Raw genomic sequence first — 17,747 nt, 5'->3', positions numbered from 1 at the left:
CTATCTCTTACCTCCACTCTCTGATATCTCCACCCTCATTCTATCTCTTTCTTTGATTCATTCCAAACATAGCTAAATATTTATTAAGCTAGATAGAGGGATCAAAGAGAAGTATACCTACATAAAGCCTATCTTTTAAAAATGGCATCAAATTATATACTGTTAATTTTAATGTATTTATTATTTTTATATTTAACTCAATTTATTGGGATAATATTAGTTCACCAAACTTTATAGGATTCAATTGTACGACTGAAAAAGACATCATTTCCACACGACATCAATCACCCATCACCCCAAATGAAGTCTCTTGGTTCAGCTCATTTTTGGCAATTATGCTGATTTCTGGCAAAAGTATCTCTTTTTTCCTCTCCTTCTCTTTGTGTGTGTGTTTTTCTCATCTCCTTTCATGAACATCTTGATTTTCTGAAAATTTTCTCTACTCCCATACCTTCCTCTCTTTGCATATAGAATCATACACTCTGATATGAACACTTAAATTTACCATGTCTGTTTTTTATATTTTTCCAATTACTGGGGACGTGTTTCTGTTGACCTCGCTGCATAAGGCCCTTGTTCCCTCCACTTTCTACCTCTAACCCAGGCCACCATTACTATATCCAAGGGCCCTGATGACATGTCCCAGACCCTTGTCTGGTACAGAGATTCACATCACACATTCGTTCAGCCAGCCTTACCTATTACGTCAGATGCCTGGTTACAGTCAGTCCTTGCTTGGGCTTCACATTCAACTCCTGAATATAAAAATGACTTTTCCTTCTTTATACCCATTGGGTTTACAGAGCAGGAGGTGTTTTGGTTTCCCTGGTGGAGTAGCTCTGCTCCTGGACAGAATTGTAATAAATGAAGAATTTCATTTGCCTCCCTAAGGGATTAAGCACCCTCAAACAATCAACAAGCCCTTCTCCCTGTAATTCCACTGAAGGGGAAAGCTCCCCCATCTGCTGCTCACCCTGTCCGTTCTCTGTTCCTCTCTTAAAAACAACAACAGCATATTTTTAGAGAGAGAGAGAGAGAGAGAGAGAGAGAGAGAGAGAGAGAGAGAGAATAGGAATATATAAACATTAATGAGAGAGGAACATCATGGATCAGCTGCCTCCTGCCACACCCCTATTGGGCTTGGAGCCCACAACCCTGGCATGTGCCCTGATGGGGAATCAAACCAGCGACCTCTGAATGCATGGGAGGATGCTCAGCCAACTGAGCCACTCTGGCCAAAGTTTCTGTTTTCTTTTGGCCCCTGTATTATGTACTACATTCAATTTCTTCTTTGACATGTAGCTTATGGATTTGTTTTCATGTCTGTATTATATTATATTTTAGCTCTGCTTCTTTCCCAAGGTGGTCTTAGAAATCTGGTATTGAAGACAGCAGATCTCTCATTTGTATGCTTCCCAGGATGACTGTGAAATAAAGTTCCTTTCTCACCCACCCGCCCCCCCTTTCTGAAATTGTTTGGAAAGTTTACTTGATAAAAATATTGAAATTGTATAGTGTTTGAGTGATTGGCCTCTTTAGATTTATTTTTCACAGCCATTAACCTAACCAAAAGTTAAAATATGAACTATCTTATATTAACACAAATTTTTATTTTACTATAAACAAAGAAACAAAAATCAGAATGAATCTTTTGTAGAAAATAGTGTTCATTTATACCCATTAAAAGTTTTTATTTGCTTGCTCTTACCTGTTTTGCAAAGTATTTGTCCAGATGTAGGTGATTTTCTGAAATCCACAGACTCTATAAAGTAAAAGAAAGAGAACAGTAGTCATTTGCAGTGGTCTTACAGAGTCTATGACAACTCACACAGCAGATAGGGTTTGTGATAATGTCAATGTTGAGATGATTATATTCCTCTTCCTCTCACTTGAACCCAGTTCTGATGCTCCCCTGAGCACCATAATCCTGGGCTCCTGCCTGGTGCTCCCATTTACATTCCATGTGAATTTGTAAATGACCCTCAAACATTATCATCTCCAGTTTCTTCCACTATGAATGCTGGGATAACCTTTGTACCCTATCTCTCTATTAAGGTTTATGTGAATAATGAACTTTTTCACAAAAGCCCTGTGACAAATCAAAATCTAAGTCAACCATTTAAGTATCATTTAAGTTTGAAAGTAGTTGGTCTAAACCATTTTTTCCAGAAGTAATTAATGGTAGCACAAATTATACTTTGAAGATATTCTAAGTTTTGTATTAATGACACTATTGTCAACAGTGAAATATTGTGCTCACTCTGCTTTATAGAATAAAAACTCTTTGGTATTAATAAATGATAGTGTTTAGTAAAAACGACTGTTATTTACTAGGGCATTATTGCTTCTTTTTCAATATATCAATTGATTGTGCTCATCCAGTCAAACAACCACTTCTAATGCCTCTTGCCTCCTCCTATATTTCAATACAATTGAAATAGCTAAATGTTTAAAATGGTATCCCAGAAGTAATTAATCAATGCTTATAGAGAACCTCTGAAAAAGATTCATCATGAAAACAGAGCTCCGGATTTAGACTCTGGATATCTGTCCAGAAATACAATCTTATCTACTACAGTTTATAGATATGAACAGGTGTATTCTTGGTTCTCTCCTCTCTGTTTGATTCTAAGCCTTAGAGTCTAAGGGATCAAGTCCTAAAGAGTAGGATTCTTAGGTGTCTCACTGTGTGACCAGGGAACCAATGCAGCATAGAATTTCTTAATACAGCTTAAAATTTTTTTTAAAACCCATATATACCATGGCCTGCACACAGGTCACCTGGTCTGTCCCTTTATATCACCTGCCTTGTAGGTTAGTGATGCTTTATTTCATGTCCCCATAGAAGAGACAAGACAATCACAAAGAACCTCTGTGCTCTGTTTGAACTTTTCCTTCCTACACTTCTCTCTGTTCTACCTCTTACCCTTCTATAGCCATTTCACACTTCCTTCATCTGCTGTTTCTTTGTGGGAAGACCTTGGAAATATCATGTTGAGAAACTTGTTGGTAGGGAGCCTCTTCTACCCACTGGTGCCTTTTGAAATAATCTCTGGTGCCTGAGCCATAGCCCTATTTTGGGACCACTTTTCAGAGCACTTTGCCTACAATAAGCCTCAAGACACAATGTGCACTCTCTATAAACTGAAGGAAACTTATGTTCTACATTCATAGATATTAAGAACTATTAGAATAAAAGTAGTATTTACAATATTGTCTTGTTGTAACATCAAAACTAGGTAACATCTTTATTTGTGTTTTGCTCTTTTCCTAGTGAGTTTAGCTCGAAGGACATGTTTCTAATACCTCTGGGAAAGTAGGAAGGGAAAAGCAATCACCACTTTGTACACTAAAGTGCTGCAGATCTGCTGACCACTCATGCTATACACAGGATTGAGGAAACAACATTTTGATTACTGTTTGAGTTCCAGATTTACAAAGGAAATAACACAAAATCCGGGAAGCTAGTCTTGTCTTTCTCTTTCTCCATGAGACTCCGTGTAAGATTTGAAACATTTAAATGATTTTGTTTTCTCATCTAGAAATAAGAGTAATAATGGCCATCTTGCTCACGCCTCAAGGCTGTTGTAAAGGAAAAGGTAACCCACTATTTGCAAAGATACTTTGAAAAGTCATTCTAGCCGGAACCGGTTTGGCTCAGTGGATAGAGCATCGGCCTGCGGACTGAAAGGTCCCAGGTTCGGTTCCAGTCAAGGGCATGTACCTGGGTTGCGGACACATCCCCAGTAGGGGATGTGCAGGAGGCAGCTGATCGATGTTTCTAACTCTCTATCTCTCCCTTCCTCTCTGTGAAAAATCAATAAAATATATTTTAAAAAAAGAAAAAAAGAAAAGTAATTCTATATGTCCTGACTTGCTGGAGAACTCTCTAAAAAACAACATTTTGGGTTTAAAAACACCTTATCCATTTCTGCTAACACAGGAGAGCTAGTGGAAGTGACCCTTGACACTATTCAAACTTTGTGATTAGATGACAATATGACCTTCCAATAAAGAAATATTTAGCTTTCTCTTCTCTGTAGAAATCACTCTATAAACTCAACACTTTATAGTCACAGTATTAGTTTTAAAGTAAATTCACTACTTCTCTAGCTTATTACTAGTATATAATCAATAGATGGGTGCATTGGTTGATTTAAAAGACCTATGGATTAATAGGCCACATATTTTATAAATATAAATATAATGATTTATTACCTTGCTTGTCCCAAAGGTCAGGTAAAATAAACATAGAGAATGGGATTCCAGGATAAACAGGGTCTGTGGTATAGGATGAACTCAGAATTGATGCATCCGGAAACAGTGCCTCTTAATTGAGTTTCCTGCACCCCAAGCCTTGAGCTCCCACCTCCTCACCTGGCTTCCTTTTCAATGCTGAGGTGGAACCAATGGGAGGCTCATCTTCATCAGTAAATTCTTCAAAGTCCTGACTGTTGATCACTGCAAATATTAGAAGAGAAAAAAAACACCTAGTGTTGTTTTTTTCTTCCACATAGCCCCCTTTTGGAAACCATTCATGAGATTACTAGGAAGACCTAGAAGCCAAGTTAACTCAGGTCCCTCTGGTCTGTGCCTGATGTGCGTGACCTGCAGGTTGCTCCAGGTCCTATTCAGAAAGTGTTGAAGTTCATGCACAGAGGGCTGCTTTGCCCATCCTGCAGCACTTTTCTACATGCGCCCCCCCACCACTTGCTCAACCTGCTATTCCCATCCACATTCTACCTCAACTCAGATCTTCACTTTACCTCTTATCTCCATTCTCTTTCTATTATCTTCACCCTCAGTCTACCTCTTTCTTTCTTTCTTTGCATCATTTCAAACATATCTAAATATTTACTAAGCTAGAAAGATATTTCAGAGAGAAGTATACATACATAAAGCCAAACTTTAGAAATGGCATTAAATTATATATTTTTAATATTTTTATTTATTATCATTTTAAATTTAATTTATTGGTTTGCACACTGCATCAATTGCACATCTCCCCAAGCAAAGTCTCTTGGTTCAATTCATTTTTGCTAAATATGCCTGTTTCTGGCAAAGGTATCTCTTTATGCCTTTCCTTGTCTTCGTTTGGGTGGGGGTTTTTTTCATATCCTTTCATGAATAGTTTGTCTCTCTGAAATATTCCCTTTTCTTTAAACCTTACTGCAATACCTTCCTCTCTTTGAATATAGAAATATATTCTCTTATATCAATATTTAAAGTTCCCATTTCTGTTTTGGATATTTTTTCCAATTACTAGGGACATTTTTCTGTTGATCTCAAAGTATAAGGCACTTGTTCCTTCCCCTTTCTACCTCTAACCAAGGTCACCAGGACTGTTTCCATGGGCCCTGATGACATGTCCCAGACCCTTGCCTGGTACTGGGTTTTACATCACACATTCTTTCAGTCAGCCTTACCTATTACGTCAGACGCCTGGTTACAGCCAGTCCTTGCTTGGGCTTCACATTCAACTCCTGAATATAAAAATGACTTTTCCTTCTTCATACCCATTGGGTTTACAGAGCAGGAGTTGGTTTGGTTTCCATGGTGGAGTAGCTCTGCTCCTGGACAGAATTGTAATAAATGAAGAATTTCATTTGCCTTCCCTAAGGGAGTGAGCACCCTCACGACAATCAAAAAGCCCTTCTCCCTCTAATTCCACTGCAGAGGAAAGCTCCCCCACTGCTGTCCTTTCCTGCTCCTCAACTCTGTCCTTTCTTTGTGTCTCTCTTTTTTTTAATGTTTTTATTGATTTTTAGAGAGGGGGGAGGGAAAGGGATAGAGAAGTAGAAGCATCAATGCAAGAGAAACATAATTAACTAGCTGCCTCCTGAACACACCCCTATTGGGGATCCAACCATCAACCTGGGCATGTGTCCTGACTTGGAATGGAACCGGAGACCTCTTGGTTCCTGGGTGGACACTGAGTCACAATGCCGGGCAATTTGTGCCTCTCTTAATTGTACATGTTTTACTGTCCAGGGGAGAGGCCTATTTTTATCTGAGTGGGTTCCAGGGCCATTTTTATTTTGTGGACACATTTCCTTCTTAATGATGTTAGGAACATCTCTTTGTGCCTTCTTTGTGGTAATTCTCAAATCAGACAATGCTTGGCCCTCTCTCTCTACCTGGTTCACTCTCTGCCAGGACTTCATTCATTGTCCTTTACTCCTCCTCGACATAGTTCTCTTTGTATCTCCCCCTATTTTTTCTATTTACTGCTATTATTGCCCTCTGCATTTTTCTCTCTTCCTAATTCTTTTCCTAGACCTTAATAGGTCTAGGATGAAGTACTGTCGGTGCCCAGGACACAAGAAGGTCCTGAGAGTGAGATCCTCCTTGCATGTGGCCCTCCTGGATTTTTTCAGTTTATCCATTCTCTGTTAAGTTTTCTATTTTCTTCTTCTCTATTTCTGTTTCTTAATTATTCCTGTGAACTGTGAATGCCTTTTCTACATCTAGTTTGTCTTTCTTTACATTTGTCTTTCTAGCATTCAATCATCACCATAGTCTTCCCTGTGCCTTAACCCACAATACCAAATCCCTCCACCTGCCAGTTCCTCTCCACACTCATCAAACCCAGCCACTCAGTCTTACCTGCTGTCTTAGACTCTTGGGCACATTGTTCATTTGCTTGTTGGCTTTTTAGTGCATCCTCATTGTCACTGGTTGTATCTGTTTCAGTTGCATTTATCTCTTGTGTGTCATGGCGGTGCTCTAAGGGTCCACATTCAGGTGGGGCTGTATCTAGACAGGAAAATACAAAGCTCTCTAAGCTTTTGGATCAGAGGGAATTTAATCCAGGGGATTAGTTATACAGCTGATGGTAGAGCTGACAATTCCAAATGCAGGAATTTGGCAACCCAAAGAATAGTCAACAGGAAACTATGGGAGGGATCTAAGGTAAGCTCATGTGTTAAGGTTACTGGATAGGTGGAAGCTGAACCATGGCTGGACTGGTTGGTGGGAGGTAGAGTCATGGGAGATGTGGCCAATGCCAGAATTGTTGCCCAAGACTGTGATGGGGAAATACCATGCTTCTCTCTTGCTCCCCCCGCCCCTCCTCTCTCTTGCTGGTACCACCTAGGTTAGAAGCTCAGCAGGAAGCAGTAGCAAGGGAGATGACAAACAAGTCTGAAGAGTCTGTGGCCAGAGATAGAGGGCAGAGCAGACCAGGAACCCATAAGGAATGAATACCCGAGTAAACCACCCAGGACCAGCATACCTCCTTTTCCATGGTGAACCTCCCCTGCCCGTTTTTTATTCCATCAACCCACCCTACCCTGTTTCCATCAACCTCACTAGAGCATGAAAAGATAAATATTTTTTCAGAGCAGCTTAGATTTTTTTCATTTAGTGCTATTTTTCTAAGCAAAATAATTTATGTAAAATGATTTCAATAGTCATTCCCATAATTAACATAGAACCTGAGCCCTGGTGCATGTTTTGTGCCACATCTACAGTTCCATGGAGCCTCCTCTTGGGGAAGGGGCCTGAGGCGTAGCTTTTCCCTTACCTGTGCTGGTCACAGTCAACTGTCCCAGCTGAGACAGACACTTAACACATTTATTGGTGGTTTGTTGTGCATCATTAGAGTTATAATATCATTTTCTCCTCCCCCCACACCTAATACCTGTGCGCACACACACTGAATCCCTTCTCTGATCATTATTCATCATTATTCCTTCCTTTCACAGCTCCCCATACCCACCAGCTACCCTTGTAAGTGAACTGCTAAGAATATGGATTGATGCATGTTAGATATTTTATATTCTTAAATATTAACTTTTTTTCCTAAATGTTAATAGCTAAAATTATAGTGGTGCTTTCAAAACATTCTGAAGGTTTTTTTTTTCTTTTATAAAAATGTATTACTAATTTAGAACATCTTTTCTTAAATAACACATCCCCGTGCCAGCTACATGGTAATGACTCCTATAGTGTTTTTAGAGCGGCTTCAGGCCTGCTGCCCCAGAGATGATGGGAGAGGGTTTGCTCAGGAGGCACATGGCATCCATGGTCCTGTGTGAGGGACCCAACAGATGAGAGATCCTGGCCTAGGGGGAACACACTCATCACCACTACCCAACCACTCTCATGGCAGTGTTGGCCATCACTGAACATAATGTCAAAGCAAGGCTGCAGCCAGATGCAAGCAAGACAAAGACAGAAAACTATGAAGCCAGGTGCATGGGCATTACGTCCAGGCCTAGGCTGTCAGAAGCTGGCAGCCAGTGCATTTCAGGAGTATGAAAGGAGCGACCCTCCCAGGCAACCAGAAAAAATGAAAACTCTGTTATCTAAATCCTTGGAGAAATTGCCAATGCAAACACTGACTATTCTGGGCAATTAGTACTGAAAAGAAGCATCCCCCTTGCTCCCCCCTCCCGCACCGTAGCACCTGCCAGACGAGACAAGAACAACAAAGGGTCACAGAACAGTCAACAGGAACAGACCATTGTAATTCCAGGCATCTGGGCCTAACCATGTCAGTCTTTGATATGAACTACCACCAGTTCCTGGGGGAAGAAATGAAAAGTTTATTTCATTAATTAAAATATGGGCTATGCCATTCTCCCCTAATCCAATTTAGTCTTTATAAAGTTGGAGTTCAAGATCCCTTCCCCCAGGTATCAATACAGAGCCCATCTGGACCTGGAGGATCCCACCCAACTCTTGCCATCAGCTGCCCTCTGTCCTCAGCCAGGCCATCTCACTGAGATCATCCACAAGCCACTCAGTAACCAGAAATGGCTTTTGTTGTCACCCATGGCCATACGGAATCTGTTTCTGTTGCCAGGTATACTCCTGATTGGTAGACTTATCTGACTTCCTACAAAGTCATGTCTCCTTGTCCAAGCCTCCTTCACACCACACCCTCCATATACATGTCTGTTTCTCTGTCTTGTTGGCCTTTTTATGAGATTCAATATCTACTTCTCCTATGTTTCCTCTAGCTCCTGATATTCTTCTTTCTGTATCTTTCTCTCTGCACATGTTTCCCTTCTTTTGACTCATAATTCTATCTTTTCCATGAGGTTATCTAAATGTGTATAGGGTTAAGCACACAAGTTCTAGGTTCAGAAAGCCTGGATTCATCTTACTTCTTCGACCCCAAGCCCATTACATACAGGGCCTCTGAGATTTCAGTCTCCTTTTCTACAAATGAACAGAGGTTGATACTTCTCCCCAACGGCAGCTGTGAGCTCTAAGCTCACAACTGCCAGAGTAAATGGTCTATAAGTGAGCTCTTAATAATATGGTTGTTGTTATTGTGTCCTTTAACCCTTTTTCATCTCTTCCATTTCCCCTCCTTTTGTCTCTCAAAATACCCACATCCCCTCCTGCACATCTTACCACTTCCTCTCTTCCCTCCCTATATGACTGCCCATCTCCTTGACTATTTCTGCTCTTGAACAGCATCTCCCACATTTAAATCAGTCCCTTCTTCTCCATCATCCAGAATATCTCCTCTGATGTTGACCTTGGGACCATAGTTCTTAGCCCTTCACAGCTCCACATTCATCTTCTCCTGCAGGGTCTCTCTAAATCAGTTACCTCCAGATCAGCATCATCTTTTAATCTGATTTTCTGACACACTGGGTTCCCATTCCTCTGTCTTGGTTATTGGGCCTAGGATCTCTTGTCAGAGCTCCTTCTTCAGGATCAGCCCCTGGTCAGACTCTCATAAAAACAGCCCTCCCTGCCTTTTCTATGCTCTTGAACAGGTCTTCCCTGATTCCCAAACTCCACTCAAGACTCAGGCCCACTTCCCATTCTCATTTCCTCTTAGCAGAAGAGAATCAGTTTCTATCTGTTTGCAACTACCTTGTTCCAGGCTTAGTTGGTCATTAGGCCTCTCCTCATATTCTTCTCCATCATTTTCTAGGAGGAATTCTATGTCTGGTATGGCTGAAGAGAGGGCAAGAAAAGAAGATAATTAGAGAGCTTTATGGAACAAGAGTCATCTGAAATTACACAGTTAGGAATTTCCAACCCTTGGGTCACTCAGTACTCAGTGGGTCCCAATCCTGTTGGTAATGTTTCCTCTTCATTCCTGGGACAGAATGAAGAGAAAACATTAAGTAGCCCTTATGCTTCCCACACTGAAAGGAGCCACTTGAATTTCAAGATAAAAGAGTTGTGGCAGCATCATGAGCTTGTTACTCATGTAAAAAATTTCAGCTGGCCAGGAAAGCATATATCAAAATAAATAATGTACTACTTATTTTGAAATGTGTTTACTTAACTGTTTTAACAGTAAAGAAAAATAGGGGGCTTTCCTTGTGAGGAAAACAAAGAGATTTATGTGTATAAAAGAGGATAAAATTCCAAATCTTTAAAAATGTGGCTGGACAAGAGAAGGTTTTAGTTTAACTGAGTCATGGAGGATAAGTGCTTCCCAAAGAGACAAATCAGAGGACATGGGAGCCAATTAGAAAGATTTCCCAGGGGCACCCAGATCCCAGGACAAAGGAAAGGCACTCTTTGAAGATGAAAGCAGGGTTTGAATATTATGGCACAAGCAGACATCCCAAGATACCTGGAGCAGGGATCTTGGAAGGTTATCCAAAAAAAGGAGAACACAGCACCAGCCTTGGGCCCCTGCATGTAGGTAGCTCAACAAACATATGGAGGAAGGTAATACACCAGTAATCCTTGGTGTAAGTCTCTGGAGGCACCCGGGGAAGAGATAGAGGGAAGCAGTTATACAATATGCCTAAGGGCTGATGGCAGGGGTACCTCCTGGGGCAATAATCCTGTAATTATTAACCGTATAAACCTGTACTCTCTCTTTACTGTGTGGTAAATAACATCAAATTACTTAATTTTTGAAGCCAGGCTTTCTAAAATCTTCTTTTATACTTATCCCATTTGAATAAACTCCCACAATCTGCTTCTCACTCTGAGATTAATCTAATTTGTCCTTGTTCTGCAGACACATGGACTCTTTAACACTTTATGCTTGCTCATATGGCACTACATTCCTCAGTTCATATCATTTTTTTCTTTTCGATTCTCCAGAGTTACTTGGAGATCTTTTTGAAACCAAAAGTATGTAGAATAAAAAAATTTTCTACGCCGAAACCGGTTTGGCTCAATGGATAGAGCGTCGGCCTGCAGACTGACAGCCTGTGGACTGAAAAGTCCCAGGTTCGATTCGGGTCAAGGGCATGTCCCCAGTAGCGGGTGTGCAGGAGGCAGCTGATCGATGTTTCTCTCTCATCGATGTTTCTTACTCTCTATCTCTCTCCCTTCCTCTCTGTAAAAAATCAATAAAATATATATATAAATTTTCTAGGCAAGTCAAACAAAAATTATTGGAGGACATCTTAACTGAGAACCAATAAAAAATATGAAATCATGCCTTCTCAGGGAAAAAGTAGAGAATCAAATCAGTAATATTGTATAGTATCAAAAACCATCTCTGGCAGAGTAATTGGTGTTTTGATTATTTGATTGTTGATCACACCTCTTGTAGAGAATCAGTTAATAAGACCATTTCTACTTCCTGAAGAGCAAATTTGACCTTGCTCACTACTCTGGAAACCTGATGTAGGTGGCCTTTCTTCTGTGTTAATAGGCCAACACTGAGCTTAGAGTTAAAAATGACCAGTGACTGCAGGTAGGTAAATTCCATGTGACCTAGGAGGGACTCTAGTTAACTATAATCCATTTTTTGTCTTCCTTCAACGTGGTGACTGTTGTAACTCAGCTGTTCCTTGAGCCATCTCTAAAAGTTATGACCACAGAGTTGTTCCATGAGATATTGACACCCCTGTGCATGCTGTAGCTAAATCAGGGTGGATCCAGCACCCATATCTAAGCCATCACTTGAGGCAGGTTGTATTCAACTTTGTGGACTGCTGTGTGGAACTTTGCAAATGGTCCCATAGAAGAGAAGCAACTGGTGCTGCCCTTTGGGATGCTGTGTTTCTCGTCATGTGTTCTTCTAAGTAAATCTGATATCCCTATGGCTCTGGTAGTCCTGTGACTCTAAATGCCTAGTTAAGCAGATTTGCTGCTGGGTGTTTGTATTCTAGCCATTATATCATAAACTTTGAGAGGCTCATTATATGTCTTTTCTTAACTGCTACATCCACACTGCCAAGCACCTTGTGTGACACATGGTAGACACTCAATGCATACCTGTGCGAATAAATTGGCCCTGGACACAAAAAGGTAGGTAATAAACCTAATTACCTTTGTAGAATATTTTATAAATTCGAAATAAATCGGGGTAATTCTTCATGATGGTCTTGCTGAACAGTGCTCCCAGAAGAGACATGTCAAATTTCTTCTCCAGTTCACAGAGAACATCGTATATGACTACATGTACAGGACACTTTTTTTTAAAAGATTCTTGAGACTCCTTAAAAATAGTGAATGGAGAAAACATAAGTACAGATTTCCAAGTTACAGAAGAGCCCTAGAATGTGATTTTATTGTTAATGCATAATAATTTCCCAACATAGGTATCTTCTCACATACAGGTTTAGAATTTCTCTATATTTGTGTGACTACTAAGTGGAACAACTAAATCCTTCCTCCTAGAAAGCACTCATTTGTGAATCTGAGCTCCTCACCCTTGTTTACATGAGATGGAATAAGGCACCATTAGGAAGAACAAAAATAGTCTCAAGTGAAGTAATATGTAGCCCTTTCAGAGCCTGGCTAAATGTTTTAGGAATAGACTTAGTGGGTAATGAGGTGCTATTTTATTGATTGAACAACCCTTGTCCCTTCCCCAGGACTGACTTGGCCTGGAAGCTCCTGTGAACTTTGCCATAGAGAAAGCCTATGCATAGGGAAAGTGAATACTTGCATCTCTATATCTCCACCTACGTCTTTTGCTAAAATTAACCTAAATTCTAAGACTCCAGAAATACCAAAAGAAAAGGGGAGAAAACAGAAAGGAAACTGAAAACTGTTGTTGAAAGAATAGCATCTACTTTCAAATTTGTCCCACATTGATTCTCTGTGGATCTTAATTTTCTCTGTATTAAGTATTTAAATTGATGTTCACTGAAATAAAATGTTATGTCAATTATTATTTTATTAAATGAAGTCATTCAACTTATTCACCCATTCATTAATATTATGTTTAATTCCTAGTTTATATTATACTGTATATATAATTTCTAGAAGGCATTGTACACCCACTTCAGATCCAGCCTATCTCCAGTGCTTTTCTCCCAGCTCCAAGGGAGCACCACAGAGCCCGTTCCTTCAGTCAGAATCAGGACTATCTCCAGTAATGACTGCTTCTCTTCTCTCTTTTCACCTTACAGGAACACTTAATAGCAGTGCTTGGGAAGGTCTCCACTCATAGGTAACTCCTCAGTTGCCCAGTTATTCTCTGACGTTTAATTCCAGGATATCAAAGTATAACTTAGTTTGGGGTTGTTTTATCAGATTGTGACATAATAAACCTCACTTACTTCATACATTTCATTGGTGATGAATTCATGGTCACGGAGAAGTTCAAGGAAAGGAAATGTTGTTTTTATTGCATCTGAAATCTCCACTTTATATTTTTTGAAGTATCTGAGTGCAATGTCATTGATACTTTTGTTTTCTATGTTCTCATCTTCTGCAGACATCCTAGGGAGAAGGGATACATGATAAAATGGCCATCAAGGTTTTGATATGCTGTAACATTTTATATATGAAGGAAAGATAGGCTGTGAAGAACCAACATAATTAAAATAAGTGGTCCTGAGTAAAGATTAGAACAAATAGAATGGAAGCAATAGACAAAACTGTAGTAAAATGAAGCATGGCAGATTAGAAAGACATAATATTATGGAAAATGCAAGCCTGTCATGATCAAAGCCATTGTAAAGTGATTTTGTACCAAACATATTGCAAATTTTTATCAAAATGTTTTAATTTGTACAAAAGTGAGATGGACTAAACAGGTCATCCACAGAAGAATAGGAAACAATGGTATAACAATAAAATGTAAGCTTAAAAATGTGTCTTAATTAACAACTAAGAGAAAATAAATTTCAAAAAGATAAAAACATGGTGCTCCCTCCCTGATCTACATCAGTTTAGAGGAATAGCATTCTGAATTTTAAAACTAGTTCATAAATGATAAGAAATGGTTTAATAATTATATGATAAAGCATAAACTGGAATTTCACATGAATATCAATAATTTTTCCTGGAATTTCTGCTTTATGTTAATATATATCTGTCTGTGCTATTATTGTATAAAATGAATCTTTTTAGACATCTTAATTTCAGAAGTGGCTGCTGTTTCCTGTGAAAGTAATTGTAAACCTGAGTCTGTAATTCTGCTTCTTAGTTGAATAGTTTATTTCCTTGGTAATAATGTTTTGTTTTTTAAGTATATATTTTATTGATTTCAAAGAGGAAGAGAGAGGGAGAGAGAAACAGGAACATCAATGATGAGTGAGAATCATTAATTGGCTGCCTCCTGCATGCCCTCCTACTGGGGATTGAGCCTGAAACCCAGGCGTGTGCCCTGAATGGGAATTGAACCTTGACCTTCTGATTCATAGGTGGATGCACAACCACTGAGCCATGTCAACTGGGCTAACAATAATGTTTTAATAGGCATTTTTGTTTTGTTTTTTTTAAAATATATTTTATTGATTTTTTACAGAGAGGAAGGGAGAGAGATAGAAAGTTAGAAACATCGATGAGAGAGAAACATCGACCAGCTGCCTCCTGCACATCTCCTACTGGGGATGTGCCCGCAACCCAGGTACATGCCCTTGACCGGAATCGAACCTGGGACCTTTCAGTCCGCAGGCCGACGCTCTATCCACTGAGCCAAACCGGTTTCGGCATTAATAGGCATTTTGTATTCCTAAATCATGAAGACTCATAAGCTTCCTTTTTGGAACCAGAAGAAAATTATTGGCTCTTTCCAGTACCCAATATGCATCAGGGAATAATAATGTCACATAATTTTGTCAAATTCTATAAAACAACAATTTCTTGTTTAATGATAGGAGAGAAATCATTTGTGTTTCTCTCTTATTAAAATGCCACTAAAATGATCATTAAAAATTTGGCTTCACAATGACAAATAGAATGGCAGGGGGCAATGAGTAAATGAGAGATTTCAACAAAAAATGGTCAGAGGAGCATAATTGTTACTGAAAGTAAAGGTTGCTCCCTGCAGTCATGAAGGCAACCAGTTTGCCCTGTGGAATCTTGAAGGTGGTGGAGTAAAAGGGACACATGGTGCTGAACACTGATGTGCCATTTGAAAAATGAAGAATGGGGAAATGTCCCCTTCATCCCTCAACTTGCAACCTGACCGCCTGGAGCCAAGCAACCTCTCTGTTGCAAACATTGCTCTTCTTTTTATCATCATACTTTCCTGTCACTAATGACTACATTTCATAAGTGGAATAATACATCATGTATGCTTATATGTCTGAGTTCTTTTGCTCATCATTCATGTTGTTGGGTGACGGGAAGTTTGTTCCTCTTATTGGTCAGTGGTATTTCATTGTGGAATCTAATGAACAACATAAACTGATGAACACAAATAGACCCAGAGACATAGAAACATCAAACAGAATATCAAATCTCAGAGGGAAGGCAGGGGAAGCTGGAGGGGGAAGGGGGGCGGGCGGAGAACAACCAGTGAACTCATATGCATATATGAATAACCCATAGTCACAGACAACAGGGTGGTGAAGGGGGGGGGGGGGGCGGGAGAGGGCAATGGGGGGAAAAAGAAACATATGTAATACTTTCAACAATAAATATTTATTTTTTAAAAATTAAAATAAATAAACAAAAGCAGAAAGAGTATTTAGTTATATCCATAAATTAATTCAAAAGAAAATTGGAAATACCTAGCAGTAATTTTTAGAAACATTATATGAAATAGATGGAAGCTGACCCGATATAAAATCTCCCAAAATGACAAACACAACAGTAACCACTAAAATGATGAGGCCATTCATATAAAAAAACAGTAATGCCTACCATTACCACAATTTACATATATATAATATATACATATTTATATGTTTTACATAATGTATTAGGTTAAGAAAATGAATGTATTGATATAAATACTAAAATAAGATACAACATTATATGATCCTAGAGCCCCAATACATAAAATTAGTGCACAATGCGGGGGGGGGGGGGGGGTGTCCCTCAACCCTGCCTGCATCCTCTCCAATCTGGGACCCCACGGGGGATGTCCAACTGCTGGTTTAAACTGGCAGTTGGACATCCCTCTCACAATCTGGGACTGCTGGCTCCTAACTGCTTGCCTGCCTGCCTGCCTGCCTGCCTGATTACCCCTAACCGCTTCTTCCTGCCAGCCTGATCGCCCCCTAACTGTTCCCCTGCCAGCCTGATAGCCCCCAACTGCCCTCCCCTGATGGCCTGGTCACCCCCAACTGCCCTCCTGCCGGTCATCTTAAGACAGCCATAGCGGGCCTGAGGGAAATGAGAGGGTTCAAAGGTCATAAGAAAATAACAAATCACTGCCTCAAAGCATCAGAAACGACAGCCCAGTCCAGATGGCCCACAGCTGAGCAGGAGCTGTAAGACAAGAGGCCTGTGGGTTGTGGCAGCTACACTTACACCAGCAGCTGTCCCTCTGCAGTTTAAAGATCCAATTCCTTCACTTCATTACATTTTATTACATTGCACGTCAGCGTCCTTGTAAAATGGATGAATGTCAAGGTTTAGACGAGTGTCTAATAACACACACTAAAGCAGTAGCACAGCCAGACAGAAAGTTAAAGGAAGGGAGACAGAGACTGACCTGGTGCTGAGGTCGCTGCCCCCACTGGCCATCGTCCTGCCCTGGGCACTGCCTGGACCGCTAATCCTTCCAGTCTCCCCAGCCTGGTTCTGCTGTGGCTGCTGATCCCTGAGCAGGAAGTGAGTGAACTTCACCCAGGGAAGGCTCCACCCAAACCGGGAAATGAGAAGCGAAAGTAACTTTTTGAGTGTTTTCAGACACTCTCTCCCTCCTCCTCAGCCTAGGAGGGTGGGGGTCGGGGCGGGGGGGTTCCTCAGCCATCAGGACATGTGGCAATAGGAGTGAAGGACAAGGAGGGACAGGAGGGACCTGGAGGCCAGGGGAGGAGGACCCCAGAGGAGGAGCAGGACCAACCCCCAGGAGTCCCCTTGCTTGTGCAAAAACATGAAAAACACCTGTGAATCCCACTGTCCTCACCTGCTGCAACTTTCTAAGAGGGTGCAGAGACCTAACTCTTTAGGTCTCACTGTTCAGAAACAGGACTGGAGAAGCAACATTCTTGAGAGTGATGGTTTCCACAATTGTTCCCCTGAGCCCGACTTCCCGACTTCCTCTGGCTGTAAATAAGGGTTCTCGCCCTGTTTCATTTAACACACAGAGGAAGGTTCTACCCTCTCTCCATGTGTTTTTTCTTTTCTCCCAAAGGAGCAGACATCAAATCTAGACAGATTGCATACACTGATGAGAAAAATATTTTTAACAAGAGCACAGGGTCTCAGTGTGACCCAAGTTCTGTGCACATGGGGGATCTCTCTCTCCCTGCCCTGCCTCCTCTTTCACTTGGCGGGTAGAGGGACTGGTAAGCTGACTAATTTTTTTTTTTTTTTACCCAGGAAATGCTTTAATTCCCGTCCCCGCAGTGTAGGAGGCAGGCACCAAGGACTGCCTTGAGAAGACCTGGGGAGCCCGCCTTCTCAGCACGGCAAGAGCCAGGACAGCCCCCCGCTCCCCCCCCCCCCCCCCC

At 40.7% G+C, this 17,747-nt stretch overlaps 1 protein-coding gene and 1 pseudogene across 14 annotated transcripts in view; both read right to left on the bottom strand.

Annotated features, from left to right (window-relative positions):
* LOC102425711 (nuclear body protein SP140-like protein) overlaps positions 1–16,959 on the bottom strand; it is a 310,769-nt gene extending 293,810 nt beyond the window's left edge. For 12 of the 14 annotated variants that reach the window (XR_002831611.1, XR_002831612.1, XR_002831618.1 and 9 more), the window contains exons 1-10: positions 16,784–16,959; positions 13,452–13,614; positions 12,214–12,382; positions 9,838–9,921; positions 8,466–8,528; positions 6,607–6,756; positions 5,427–5,573; positions 4,378–4,461; positions 1,709–1,762; positions 699–845 (exon numbers count right to left, since the gene is read on the bottom strand). Coding sequence is in view for 7 of the 14 variants with exons in the window: in XM_023762184.1 (XP_023617952.1) it covers positions 699–845; positions 1,709–1,762; positions 4,378–4,461; positions 5,427–5,573; positions 6,607–6,756; positions 8,466–8,528; positions 9,838–9,921; positions 12,214–12,382; positions 13,452–13,614; positions 16,784–16,815 (1,093 nt within the window). In the remaining 7 variants the exon portion in view is untranslated. The remainder of the gene's footprint in view (positions 1–698; positions 846–1,708; positions 1,763–4,377; positions 4,462–5,426; positions 5,574–6,606; positions 6,757–8,465; positions 8,529–9,837; positions 9,922–12,213; positions 12,383–13,451; positions 13,615–16,783) is intronic. The other 2 variants (XM_023762189.1, XM_023762186.1) reach the window with 2 other exon arrangements.
* Positions 16,960–17,246: 287 nt separating this feature from the next.
* Positions 17,247–17,747, bottom strand: part of LOC102425385 — a 1,790-nt pseudogene continuing 1,289 nt past the window's right edge.

The sequence above is a fragment of the Myotis lucifugus genome, unplaced genomic scaffold, assembly GCF_000147115.1.
Source record: "Myotis lucifugus unplaced genomic scaffold, Myoluc2.0 scaffold_3, whole genome shotgun sequence".
Lineage (NCBI taxonomy): Eukaryota > Metazoa > Chordata > Mammalia > Chiroptera > Vespertilionidae > Myotis > Myotis lucifugus.
This window is presented reverse-complemented; position numbering and strand designations above follow the sequence as displayed.